Genomic DNA, 15354 nt, shown 5'->3' with positions numbered 1-15354 from the left:
CTTTATGCAATCGGTAGTAGGATGAATACTAAGTTTTGCGAGAAATCAGAGTAATGTCAGATGCACTATCCAACTGCAGTGGTAATATGATCGTTAACATTAACAGGTACATATTTATCAGCGTTAACGGTTAGTTCTTGGTAGAACATGTACACGATTGACTCTATGGTACTCATTAATCTGATGAAATGAACGATTTCAAATATCTTTCCAAAGAATAAAGATTACGTTTAACAATGGTCATAGAATAAAAATGTACTTAGTTATTTCTTGACAATCATTATCCCGACGATATAAATTTTGATAAATGCTTTATTATTCCAAGTTTTCATTTTATCTTATTGCAACTCAAGAACTAAATACAGATTCGTACAGTCGAAACTTAGCATCAATTTTTCTACACACCGGTTAGTGATACTAAACGATTACTTAAACCAACGTAAGTGCAGAAATATTTGAACCTGAATAGTATTGCATTAATGTAGCTCATTTACCAAGTACAGGGTTATGTATTCAGTTCTGAACAGTTGTTGTATAACGGCCAGTAATAATATCCAACTGTCTAGAAGGAAGTAGATGAAATAATGTTCAAAAGTTTAGCATAGCAGTTAAAAACTCAGTTTTTAATCGTTAAGATGACCCTGAAAGTAAATCTGAGATCCATTACTTAAACCGTTTTGTTATCCATTAGTATATCCAAAAGGAAAACGCTGAACAAATCAGAACAAGAAAACAACGTCTTTTTATTTCTACTACAAAACACTGACTTGAATATCTTAGAAAGACGAATAGTGAGTTTAAAAGAAACAGAAGATAAATGAGGACAATAAGTACATTACTGAGTGAATGAATATTATTAGTGATAATGGTGATAAGATTGAAGGAATATCATTTGACTTTTATCGATATACACACACGTACAGAATTCTTTTTTCATAAAATCTAGAAATCTCAGCATAACAAATCACAAGAGAAAGAAGAAGAAGACATTAACTTAATACATTGGATTATGAGAAGCAGTCATATAAGTACAAAAAAGTGAATGAAACAAAAGCAATTGGAAACAGGACATAAACTTTAGTAATTTTTTTACAAAAAAAGGAACAAACCAAATCAGTATTCATAATTGAAGCAAAATAGATGACCAGAAAATTTAAAAATAAAATAAAATTGACATAAACAAAAGGATAATAAAATGGCAGCATAGACGATACCACAAAAATACATGAAAATGGGGATAGAAAGAAAATGAGAAATATAACTGAAACAAACATACTTTAATGTACAGGCAGAATGGTATTTTATTTTTTTCATTAACAAAGAAATTTTTATATTCTACATCAAGAAATAGATACATACAATTCTCTCAACTATTGTTATTTTACTATAAGATAGGAGAATTAAAGTAGGTTTGAGATAGATTGTTACCTAAATAAGATACATTTAAAAATTGTTACAAATGTGTATACCTCACATATACATATAAAAAGTAAACTCCGTAATGTGTGCGTGTATATCTTAACATAAAATCGTTTATTTTCTGTTTATAGGAAAAGGACATTATTTTAACAAGGCAGAAAAATCAACACATCAAACCATGTTGTCATCCATTTTTACTCGTCTTGGTAATTTTATAAACGACAGAAAATATGTAGCCCAGAAATAGAAATCTGAACGTATGCGCACAAGTTTACGTAGTTCAGACACGAAAAATACCGATGACGTTAAACAAACTAATAAAACTAAATCTATAGAAGAGAAAGAAAGAAGAAAATTCACAAACGATGGATAATTAAATATTGTTTTGTTTTCACTAAATTGACATTAAAATTAAGACATTTTAATATGTTCAGAGTGATAGCGCATCGTAACTTATAAGCAAGGAAGGAGACACATCCGGCTATGGGGATCAAAGTGGACATTTTACATGTTACGCAGATCGAGATACTTGATATAAAAGTGATTTACACTTAATATGATCACTAAACAGTAACCAATGTAGTATTTTTGTAGTCTTTATAGTATTGATCAATCGGAAATCTCAATCATACAGAAGCTCAGTCACAGGTAAAATAAATCAGTAGTGAGGTTTCGAACTACAACACTGATTCATGCGGGCCCAAACATCACATGAAAGATTAGTTCCCTGCAAAGTGAACATACGCTTCGTTGATTAGTGTCAACTAGCAGGAAAATTAAGTTCAAGGCTATATCTGCACATCTCAGTTAAACTTAAGACGTCAAAGTACTCAGGAAAGTAAAAAGGTGAAGACGTAACTCCTTGCATGTCCATATAGGTTACCAAACTAGTAAATAATCATATGAAGTATATAGAAGAAAAAACACAACCATTTACCTTTTAATGTCAATGCTTCAGTTTGAAAGACAGCTTGCAATGGTGGGAAATATATTACCAATAACTGACCAAATAAAGACAACCCAACAGCTAGTACAAACAAACGGTTAGAGAAAAATCCCAATGAGAAGATCGATTTATTCTATAAAAAAAAGTGACATGAGAAGGGGTAACTTGACAGCTACAGTTATTGATTTTCAATTACTGACTGTTGAATTTGAAATCAGTTCGATCTACTACGGTCTGGCTAGCTGGTCAGTATTAGTGATCCATACACAAATAATATGGGTTATGGGGAAGTATACAAAGCTGAACGTAGCAAGTGAAATTTACCAACAGATTGTATTATACATCCGATAAGGAGTAAAGGGTAATGTTGTGTAAATATGAGACTAAGTGATTCCGTGAAAGTATTCATGAATTAGGGGGATGAGGTGCACTGCTTTATCATATGAAGGTTCATGATAAAATATAATATACAACTTTTATAATCCTCCTGTGGAAAAATCAGTAACTTTTGCGTTAGTAAAATTTTTTTTCATATTGGATAGAATAAAGATGATAATTATATTTATATAGTAACGGTAGTCAATACTGTCAGATGGTCACTATAAAAGAGTCAAGGTTGTTTCTAACAGTGGTATCGTGGAATTTGTTAAAGAAATCAAAACAATTTGGTAACCAATTTCAATTTTTAATATTCGGCTACAATTTTGTATATATCAGAGTTAGTGATATTAACTTCGGTGACGGGAACTGAAGTAGGTTTGGAACCCAGTAATTGAAAGTTGATGGCTTTAATCATTGAGGATTTGTACTCATTACCAACAGTTTATGTAGCATAATAAGTTAAAAGGCAGATGCAATGCATCTATTGTCTGTTTGTATTAACGGACAACAGATACATAATCCGCCCAATAAATATGTGAACTGGGGTCTTTAGAACTGTATCTCACAATTTAAGATTCATCGACCTTATCGTCTGAAAATTAATCCTCATTTGTAGTAATATAGTTGCTTCATCTCCATTTCTATCATTAAAAGATTTAGGAATCCTAAGGAGTTAGGTTTCTTAGCTGCTTCATCATTTCACTTTTCTTAGTTACCACATAACATATTTTTTACTTCAAGAAAACTGTCAGGTTTGATGCGTATAATGGATGATCTGATGTCGTGGTGGAATCATAGACCAGAAACTAGTAGAAAATCGCCTCCGAATGTGTGGGGGTGTTGTCACGTAATTATCGAGCATCCGTGTAATTATACGGAAATTACAACTTTCAGAAGTTGGTAGCTACTGAATAAAGATGGACCATCAAAGCCAGACTAAATAAAGGAAGTGAGGATTCACAACAATAGGACTGCTTATTTGTTTATCTATGTCTTAGCTTAGTTCCTTCAATTATTAAACAAACCATAAATATGAAAATTCGGTAGCCTACGGACAGTACTGATTATTCCTTAAAACAAATCCTAATGATTAATAAATACGACAAAGGAATAATAATAATAATATTGATAATAAAAATTATTATTATTACCTGTGATCGAAAACTTAATGCGTTGAACATATCAAATAAAACGAAACATGTAAAAGTCATAGTTGTATCATGTCGTGTAACTTTATTATCAGACAATTCTCTAAAGAAAATCCATAAAGTACCAGAGACAATTAGTGATGAAGCTGTCAATACATTGAACATTAAACGACCATCCAAAATAGAATCATTTGCTCGTCTGGGAGGTTGTCTAACTACCTACATTACCAGAAGAAAACAGACAAGATGAGAAAAATGATTCAATAAAAAAATAATTATATTAACAATACAGAAGCATTCAATGACAATTAATTATTGGTCAAACAAAAGTCAGTAAACCTGGTTGACAAATTTTAAGTGCTTATTTTAAATTACTTATCCAGTACAATTTTATGGACTTGGTTTCAAACTATATTGGTCTGTGTAGGCAATAGCAATACTATCCAATTTGCAACCTACCAGAAGGAATCTAAATGGAGTAACAACCAAAGTATGAGTAGATACAAGCTGTGCGTGTATAATCACATAATAAAAATTACGCGAGATTGTTCGCTGGTTAATTAAGCTAAATTGTTTTGAAGGTGAACATTCTTCCACTTAATATGTATGAGCTTGTTCAAGATTGCAGGTACACTTTAGTGGTGAGAGAAGCCTAGCACGAAGTTCATGGTTTCTTATTGACCAGCTCCAACTACCAAATACGAGTCTTATCTATCTATCTATCCATCTGTATAAAATGAGAGAGGATTAGAGTATGAATGTCATAGGTTTTTTTTAATTTTAAAAATAGGAGTAATGAACGAACTCACATGAGGATCTGGTGGTTCTACGCCTAGACTTTGAGCAGGTGGACCATCCATTAGTATATTAATAAAAAGAATTTGCATAGCATTCAGTGGACTTGGGAGTGAAAGTAATGTGGATAAAGCAATTAAGGCTAGAGCAGCTATAGACCTGTAAAAATAAGTTATAGAATGACGTGTTACCGAAAAAATATATACATGACGCTAAGCAAAAAATTTCTTGATGGGAATAATGAGGGTATGTAAAACTACCAAGGGTGAATGTCACATGTTTTAAACATTTAAACGGCCAGGTAAGAATTTGAGTATATAACATGAGCAGTCTGTAAGGTTGGTAAATCTTTTTGAAATTATACTAAAGTTACAGTTCCTTCTACAGTTGGTTACTACGGTAAATTATTTATCTGTCAAGATTAAGCTTACAATGATAACTATATACATGGGTTGTTAAGTAACAGAGCTCTTGAGTGAACAATTTTACAAAAAAAGAGAATAATGAAATAATCTACAGTGAGTTCATGACATAATCAACTAGCAGAAACATATTTAGATCATTCTTTATAACAGGATAAGCACAAAACATAATAGAATAATTCACATCAACCTATCATTTTTGGTTAAAAAACGAATCCCCTTATTTTCATAAATTATTCATACTTTCGATTATTTTATAAAGATCCGTTATAGGATGATTTACGAGAATATACTCGTGTTCCACTTAATAGTTAGCCGATTGTTGTGATATAATGGTGATACCGAAAACAGTACAGCCGTTTGCTATGACTGTGGAATAACTGCTACCTGACAGTTATTGCAATGGAACATGACTAGTATACCGATGCGAGAAAGAAAGCAAGATGGTAGGTGAAGACTAGTATGTTCACCAACTACTGATTGAAGCGACATCAAAAATAATGATGAAATGCATATCACTTTAAACATCCGTTTTATAGGTCATATTTAAATGCGTTCAACTGACAGTAGCTAGCTTTAATCTATAAATAGTTTAATGTATGTATGGCATATATATAGGTTAACTGCTTTAACCAACAAATGCAAGCAAATTGTTGAGCTATTTATAACCATAAAGTAAATGAGAGTGTGAATAATACATAACATTTTTACAAGCCGGCATAATTTTTACCGGGTTTGTCTATTCATATTCATTTTTTTAATAAAGAAAATCAAAGAATGATTACTTGTAAACAGAAAAATCACCAAACCCAAAGAAGTACTCATTCAACTGCTAAGTAGTAGGAATGTAGAACAAATGAAAGAAAGAAATTATTTGTGCACCCACCAACCAACTTACGTGCTTAATTGAAAGCCGATGAAATTTTTAATATTATGAAATAATGCTTTGCCTTCTTCCATCGCAGCTAAAATTGTGGCAAAATTATCGTCTAATAAAACAATATCAGCAGCTTCACGACATACATCTGTTCCTGTACGACCCATTGCAATACCGATATCTGATGACTTTAATGCGATTGCATCATTCACACCATCACCAGTCATTGCGACAACTAAATTGGATTGTTGTAGAGCCTTATAGGCGAGAAAAGATGAATTATAGATTAGACAATTTAGGGTTATAAAATGATTTTTTAAGGTTAAAAACAAGTTAAAGATCAAAATTTTGACGAGAAACGTAAATTTGAGTGTTATGTTGATATAATGGACAAAAAAATTATTAGTGTAGTTTGTCGAGAACCATAAATTTGTAATTTACATTAGGCAGTGAATTTAGCGGGACAACTATTTGAAAGCAAAGAAACATTGGACAAGTTTCGTCCAAAAACGAGAGCTCTCCTAAGCGGTGCGGATACAAGAGGTCGCCAAGAGTCAAACTCAAAATGTCAAGAGACCAGTACGACTTTAAATTCAGTGAGTTGCTATGCAGTGGCTCACACTTCGAACTCCAGTCAATTTCTGATATTGTGCAACTACTGTCAATGGACTAGTTAGAAAGCCCTTAAAGTGGAAATCCTGGAAGGGTCGCAAATGCATATTGGTGATGAGTTTCATACTAGCTGGAAGCAGCTATTTAGTGCTTTCTGGTTTTCGACGATTATTGAGTTAATCAGTCCGTGATGTAAACTAAAATACACGAATCGGATAAATCAAAACAAGATACGGAAAACTAAAGCATAATCTTGTGTTAAAGTACAGTAGTTTGAGAAATTACATTTTAAAACAGAGTAGACACCCGAACACAAACACTATTTCCTATAATATCGAACTAAATAACATGTTCAACAAATCCCTTCCATTTATTTGTTTTAATACATCACCGATTTTATCAGATTTGTTACTCAAGACAGTTCATCAAGAATGATTATCGTAAACTACAGCGTCATGTCCGTATAAAATTATATTCATATGTTAAATTCTACAAACAAGTTGTTTACAAGATTAATATTGAAAGAGTTAGTAAGCTTGTAAAGTGTCTGAATGTTGTATATAATTTAATTAATGAGCACGAATTCCGTCTCATTTGAAATATTACAACAGTCTCTCATTCAAAAACAAAGGATATTTGTAGGTTACTGATATTTGATCGTGTCTCCGAAGAACAGATTGTGTATCTACAGTCCACTGAGAGAGTGATATTGAGGTTAGATGAAGGGTATTAGGTGAATGTTTGAACATATGACCGCTCACTAATATCTTGTGACAAAAACACCAGCACTAATAATCTTGAGGCAACACTAAGCTCTTATTGATCATCGATTTAGTAACGTCTCTCCCTTTTCTGGCTGTTGAGTCCAAAAAACAGTATATGGTCCCAACTATACTTCCTGACTTACGTACGCCTGTTACCTCTCTCCAGTATATTATAGAGTAGACAGATCAAGGACGCAACATCTTAGTCCAGTTTTGAGATGCAGATAGAGAACGTCGGGAAACACCTAGGCGATGGAAACAGGTTGTGATCCGTGCAAGCTGCAAGAGACGGTCGCCGTTATCCAATCTGCGACCAGTGAGTCCCGATCGACCACCTAATCTGCTCATTCAAATCTCCGACTAGTACTACAATATCTGCCGGACGCACTTTGTGTAAAAAAAACGGTTAACTGGTAGTAAAACTCATCCAGGCTGCAGTCTGTCGGGACGTAGGCGCAGATAACACAAAGAAATCGTTTCTCACACCGATTTCTTCGTTGTTTGATGGGGCTTTCTAATCTTAAAGTACATAATCGACTGTTAATGGAGATCCAACCGATCAGTGTTACCTCAGCTCTAGAGCTTAGTGCGACAACAAAGCCAGATGAAGATGCCACAGGATCCCCGAACAAGTGGACACAGAACAAGCTTTTCGAATCTACAGAGGAGAGTAAATTTGTGATACTTCACTAGTCTTGAATACGAGCCTTGGATAGACTACAGATATAGATGTTGAGACTTTCTAAAGACATACCAAACCCTATTTTTTATTTGGTTTGCATTAGTATGCGAACGTTGAGGAATGCCAGTTTGAATGGTAAACGTCGTTTCACGAAGGTTGGTTTGAAATTTGCATTTGGTGGTAGCTTTCAAATTTCAACCAGTCAGTGAATTGAGACAGTTTAAATAGAACAATATTTGCACCATGAGCAAGCTACTGTATGAGTTGAAAAATAAAATATACAAAATGGGACTAAAAGGGAATAGATAAATAACACAATGTTTGGCATGGCTCAGAATTAGTCGTAATAGGTCAAATCACCTCACTAGTCTTCCCTTGAATTTTAAAATTATATTACACTTTTCTATTCCACGAATTCATTCTGCCTATCCCAGATCTTTACTACCACTAATACTGTTACTACTCATAGTGTTCTGAGGTTCATCTCGTTGTGACATTGCATGGCAACTTAAACCGATGCGTTAGCTACTTTGTCGCTTATGATCGGGCAACTGACTCAACTATTGTTCACTGATCAAGCAAACCATGAACATAAAACATTCAGGAATAGCACAAAAGATAACATCTGAATAGATTTACACCGTGATCAGTTCAAAAACATATCATGTGAGGTTTCCACTTTTCGGACCTTATTAAAAGAAAAATCATTTGGATTACGACAGTCTTGGTACTCTCTAATTGATCATCCTGAAAAGGAGAGAGGTTCAAATTTCAATGGAAAAATCAACACAGATTCAGATAAACATCGACAGACCAGTCATATGTATTGGGGAAACCTGCATAATGGATTTTATCCGCTGGATACTGACCAAAACACAGTCTACATACGTGGAAGATAATCTGAATAATGCTGATTAATTATTTCAGTCACATACAATGCAAAAATTAAGAAATATCGACTAAAAACAGGAGAATACTTAATATGATGTACATTTTGTAAATTATTGGGTAATTAGTTACCTTGACAATTTTGCACTTATGTTTCGGTCCGGATCGATAAAACACAGTAACATTACGTACAACTGACATTAATTGTTCAACGCTTATTCGTTCTACTTCTTCACCACTGAGGCACAGATCACCAGGGCGATAAAGAGATAAACGAGAGCCTAAATTAATAAAATCAATATCGACAGAAAACATAAGTATAAACGAATAATTTTATAAACAAATATTGAACTATAACAATAAAAAGAATTAGTATACCACACTAGAATCTAGACGATATTTATATTGTTATAAGGGAGAGATTTTTCGGGACAAGAATGATCCAAACGTAATCAACGTTTATGAGACCTAGTGAAAAGCAAGCTTTTTCACTATGACAATTGATCATGATTGGATTTTCATGTGGACTTCCCAAAATAGTGCGGTGTCCAGTCACTGGTATGCACTGAGCAACGGAAATATAGAGAATATCCTATTCTATGAAGAGACAAATACGACTTGTTGCATTCAGTATCAAAACACAATTAATAAGGGAGAAAGATCAGAGGTTGAAAATAAAATAATTCAACCGTTGAGTTACAATCCGATGTAGGGATGGAACAATATTAACGGATAGCTGCTAGTTTACAATTCGAGATGCAGATAGATGGAGATCTGATACTAAGAAGTATCATTTTGCGTTTTAGTATTAGAACAGGATTATGTTTTCAGATTATTTATTAGATAGCCTAATGGGTACATCTGATATGATTATGCTAATGAGGAAACTGGATCCTATTTCATTTTTATTATATCTTACTAGATTAATATTATTCCAGATTCACGTAACCTCTTGTAAATGTAGCACTAAATGATTCTTCAGAATAAATATTTCAGTAAGTATTGGTACCAACTTCGTTAGTTTAAGAGGCTAAACTGACTGAAGGTATATATACAAGGGTCGATTTCATCTAGAATTTTACCTTGTATACTCATCATTTAACCAGGTAAGCCATTTCGTTGGTGCCTAGTTTTATCCTTGCACAAATATAACGTTCCCTTTCGACACATATCTAGTAATTCTTTGTGAACAAAAAATATAAGAGTATGTAGTATTAGGGGGTGACTGAATCTGTCGCGGTCACCCTTAAATACAAATGACTCTGATGTGATGACATTACTATTACCATTCTTCTTAACCTGTGTTACCTACTTTTATTTATCCCAATTATTAATTTTAAGATTTCATTTTATCTAAAAGTCGATTTTAACTAGTCACTATTTACCTCAAAAGTGACTTATTTTTATCATTAATGTGAAATCTTGATAGTAAAATCTATTAATATTTATTACATTAATTTATGTGACACACAATGCTTAATATCTATATTGTATAGAATTTGTGTCACACTATTAATTAATATTATATTTGTAAAATTAATGACCACAGTGAAAACAATCAAAAAAAGGTTATCGCAAATAAATACTTATAAATGTTAAGATGATGGATAACACTACAGAAAGGTAGGTTTAACCTTGAACATGTACAAAACTCAAAATCAGTGATGCTTATTAATAACCCTTATGTGATAAGGAACAAAGTACAGTCTGTATTGTTGTCGCTGAATCAATATTGATCTGATGAACAAATTGAGGACGTGTTGAAAAGAATTCAGTTAGCCCTGACGATAAAGTGATACTAATAATGTATTCATTATATTTTTATTTATTGAGAATTGCTTACTAATACAGTAGAAATTAACGATAAATACAAACCAAGCTTAACAATGATGATTGCAGCTCGAAATCGATCAACACACAGAATACTTCAAAGTATATCATCACATTTCGTATAAACATAAACAGCAAAACGTTAAATCAATTACTATATTACCAGTACTCACCAATTGTACATGCAGTTTCTTTAGCATCACCAGTTATCATAATCACGCGAACACCAGATTCATATAATATTCGAATGCACTCAGTTACACCCGGACGTGGTGGATCAATTAAACCAACTAATCCATGGAAAATCATCTGTTCAGAATTAACACCTTTAGCCAATGCTAATACACGTAAACCTAAGTTACCAAGTATGGACGCTTCATTAAGTATTGCTTTTCTAGTCTCTAAATCCATTGGCTTTATAGAACTATTATTAGAATAACGATTCGATAACATAAATGGATGACCATCAGATGGTGATGATTGCATTGAAATCGCAGAATCGTTTGAAAAAGATGTAAAGGCACAACGATTAAGCAATTGGTCTACAGCTCCTTTAGCAAAGTAGACTGGTTCATCAGGAGTCTGCGAAAAAAAATAAATACAAATACAGTGACTAAATAAACACTTAAATGAAAATATAAGTCAGATACAGTTGAAAACTGTGTCACAGCGTTAATTAAGTATTTTCGGCTAGATGAACAAACACTGAATTAGTTTAAATTATGAAGTAGAGAGAAAAGCCAGTGCAAAGGAACTGTATTTCCACTTCGAAAATATGAAAAGTTATGAAATTTTGTGCAATGTTACGTAGTATCGCAGCAAAGTTTCGGTTTTAAGAGCTATTAGTGTAAAACGTTCGAAACCTGACACTATGAACTTCTTGTTACGATTATCAGATTGTCTTAATTTCACGCTCCTATTATATATATATATATATATATATATATATATATATATATATATATATATTCGATTTAGCCTAATAAGCTTTCTTCTCGCTCAAATAACCGGCTAGGGCCGTGTATAGGAAGCTTGCACGGTGGTATTATAAACAAATAACGGACAACACATGTTCTCACTGTCGATTACTTCCCAGATGGATTTTACTGAGGATCCGTAACTAACAAACCGCAATTATATCTCAAATTCGGCGTATCAATGGACTATCAATGCAGATATTGCAAAATGAGTGAATTTAAAAAGGGGACTATTCTGATTCGGACTGAAGGTTTACAGGTTTCATACCCATTGTAGGATCACAATATCCTGGATTCGATCCCATAAGGGTTCAGACTTATAAGGAGTCCAAAGCTAGAAAGGACATGAAGGTCTAGAGCTATCTCATCTTCTATGATTCTTTAGTTGATGTATCGATTCACGAATGAAACAGAACTATTTTATAATTATTCTAGGTTGATATTCTGACAGGCCAATATTTTAGGTACATCACATGCATGTACTCGCATACCGTCTCAAGGTCACACTGTAGATGAGAAATTATAAACGAGACACGTTATTGAGAGAAGTTAATCATGCTCTCAATCAAAGTCTTAAACTGTATGTCATCGTCTCAGTCAGAATCATATATATATATGTATATATATATATATATATATATATATATATATATACCAATGATTTCTGCACACATTTAATCAGTTTGTTAATAACATATTACTAGTCATCCCAATTGAACAGCTGCTTGAATAAGTGTAAAGAAAGAGAATACATCTTTTACTTTAATCAGACATCCCGAACGTAAAATATTCGATGGTTCAGCTTTCTAACCTTGGATGACTTGTGATATTTACACAACCATCAATCCTGAAGAGTTCCACACTAGAATCCAATGCTTTCTGGTTTCTTATGATTATATTTTTTCGGTAATACATTAAATACTATATATATATATCATCGAAAAATAAAATCCATATTACAAAAGAGACTATTTTTGATTCGTTTTGATGGAAAAAAAACACTCCAATTAAATTAATTTAATGATACTCATGTCTTACCGACGATTGATTATTTCGAACACATTTAACAATCATAAGTTTTGACTCGGAACTAAATGGCCATTCTTGTAAACGAGTATAAAATGCACGTTCATCTAGTGCATGAAACTATTTTTGAAGAAAAAATTATCAACAAGATGTATATGAAAGACAAGGAATTACATATCATGACAAATAAGAACAAATTGTCATGAAGGAATAACGTCAAAACAGCTATGAATTTGAATGCTTTTTTAGTTATATAACCATTCAATTGTCAACTTTAAACTCTTAACAAGAACTAAACGATACCAAATCGGTCGAAAAGGCTGTAATTTTTCAACGACTGAGGTGATCAGGACGTGGGCTAATTATGCCAAACTACCGCCTACTTCAACGCTCATCGTTAGCTGATATATTTGGAAGTTGGAAGAAAGCTAGGAGGAGATACAAAATATGGTAGCAGTTTGAGAAAGAGTTATTAAATATTAGTTTAAGCTGTCAGTAAATGAAGACTACCTCGTTAAATTATGCGCGATAACCGCGATCGGTGGTTGGAGACTTTCAGTGACATGGTCAACAGCCAACTACAATGGCACAGATGAATCCACTCTTTATCTTCCTGTACATCTTGAGTTCCAGTATTCCTGAATATATACCCTTATACTTCACCTTTCTGAATCATATTCTTAATGTTCATTAATTTTTCAATATCACTGACATTAAATTATTTCGATTCCCTCACAATTTATCTTGTTAATTTCATCTGGCAGTGCTTATTAGGTTTGGTTTCTTGAGCTAAAGCTTATTTGTACCTGTTGTGTCCCGATAAGAATAATGAGTGGTAATTTTTTGGAATCTATTTATGGACCAATACTGTGCGTATATTTGTGTCGTATAATTGTTAATTAACTATTCATATTCATTATATGTGAAAATTATATTTGAAATAATCTCAGCGATTGAAATTTAAATAATTCCAACGCTTCGTCCAGCTAACTTGTCTGGACGTCTTCAGGGTAATAATCAAAATCAAAATCATCAAAGAAATATATAGCCTTTTAACAATCATAATGGTACTGTGTTAAACCAATCAAATTTGGATGTTGATTTTTGTAAAATAGGATAAAATGAGTCAGTTAACTGCAAATCATGTGAAAAAAGTTCAATTACATGGAAATAATTAACTGAATAACAAAATTGTATGTGTGTGAGTATGTATGTATGTGTGAGATTAATTATTGATGTTCTGTGTTGATATGATGGAATAAATAAATAAAAGTGCAAGTTCAAGGTTCAAGAACAGTCTGAACCGAAAAGATGGTATTCAACTGGTGACTACCTGGCAAATTTCGTTTGACAATTAATTTGAAACCCTATCTTTATTCAACCTGTTTATTTCACATGCATCGTTATTTTGACTGAATTCAATGAGTTTTTTAACAATACAATTAGGTATATGTTAGACATGTACATCGATGATTCATTAACAATTTTATCAGCTTAAGGAAATGATTTCGTCGAAAAGAAAAAATTTTCTTCGCTGAATTCTCTTTTTCTTATTCAATTTTATCAACCTTGAACTTGCACTTTTATTTATTTATTCCATCATATCAACACAGAACATCAATAATTAATCTCACACATACATACATACTCACACACATACAATTTTGTTATTCAGTTAATTATTTCCATGTAATTGAACTTTTTTCACATGATTTGCAGTTAACTGACTCATTTTATCCTATTTTACAAAAATCAACATCCAAATTTGATTGGTTTAACACAGTACCATTATGATTGTTAAAAGGCTATATATTTCTTTGATGATTTTGATTTTGATTATTACCCTGAAGACGTCCAGACAAGTTAGCTGGACGAAGCGTTGGAATTATTTAAATTTCAATCGCTGAGATTATTTCAAATATAATTTTCACATATAATGACTTCTCTATACTCGGCGCCCAATTTCTGTCAAACTATTCGTTCTAATCTTGACGAATATTCGTATAAAATATTCATATTCATGTCTCTATTATCATAAGCTTTATTTTAACCTATGAACTGTTATTATACGATTTTCCATTCTCGAATTATACCCTGTCTCTTAATCACCACCTCCCACATTCACAGCCACATTCGGCCAAATCTTGTACGAATGTTATTTTCTGTTTTATGGTACGATGTGGTCTGCTTGATTGTTATATAAGCAGAATATGTTTGAAATACATTATTCATATTGCAGAGGCTGAGACTGGTTTTCTGGGCTTAACTGGCTGGGCTAGGCGGAAAGCAGGACTAATCAGGGCTCTAGGCTGCTCGATCGATAATTCTGATTGGCGGCTTTGAGCTATAACAGGACCAGACTCAAAACTGATTAAGATTGACTGATTTGTTTTATGAAGTCCGATACTAACAAATTCATTCTTGACTTGTGTCCTTTGTAGTCAGTAAATTATGCAAAATCGACTGCGATGAAACTCCATAGTTCTTATTCATAAAAAAATTTTTTTAATGAATGTTTTCATCGTCATACTGACTTAAATAAATGGGAGAACTATTGAAAATAATTGACTAAAGATCTTGGCAACGA

The 15354-nt window shown here is 32.7% G+C and overlaps 1 protein-coding gene across 1 annotated transcript in view; it reads right to left on the bottom strand.

Moving 5' to 3' along the window:
- Positions 1-461: 461 nt before the first annotated feature.
- ATP2C1 (ATPase, P-type (transporting), HAD super, sub IC) overlaps positions 462-15354 on the bottom strand; it is a 33221-nt gene continuing 18328 nt past the window's right edge. The window contains exons 12-19 of the mRNA XM_051210614.1: positions 12780-12887; positions 10938-11346; positions 9067-9215; positions 6010-6245; positions 4704-4848; positions 3898-4113; positions 2357-2498; positions 462-1748 (exon numbers count right to left, since the gene is read on the bottom strand). Coding sequence (XP_051070622.1) covers positions 1591-1748; positions 2357-2498; positions 3898-4113; positions 4704-4848; positions 6010-6245; positions 9067-9215; positions 10938-11346; positions 12780-12887 — 1563 coding nt within the window. The 3' untranslated portion in view covers positions 462-1590. The remainder of the gene's footprint in view (positions 1749-2356; positions 2499-3897; positions 4114-4703; positions 4849-6009; positions 6246-9066; positions 9216-10937; positions 11347-12779; positions 12888-15354) is intronic.

Source organism: Schistosoma haematobium, chromosome ZW (genome assembly GCF_000699445.3).
Source record: "Schistosoma haematobium chromosome ZW, whole genome shotgun sequence".
Classification (NCBI taxonomy): Eukaryota; Metazoa; Platyhelminthes; class Trematoda; order Strigeidida; family Schistosomatidae; genus Schistosoma; species Schistosoma haematobium.
Note: the sequence above shows the minus strand (reverse complement) of the source record. Positions and strands in the feature narration are given on the sequence as shown.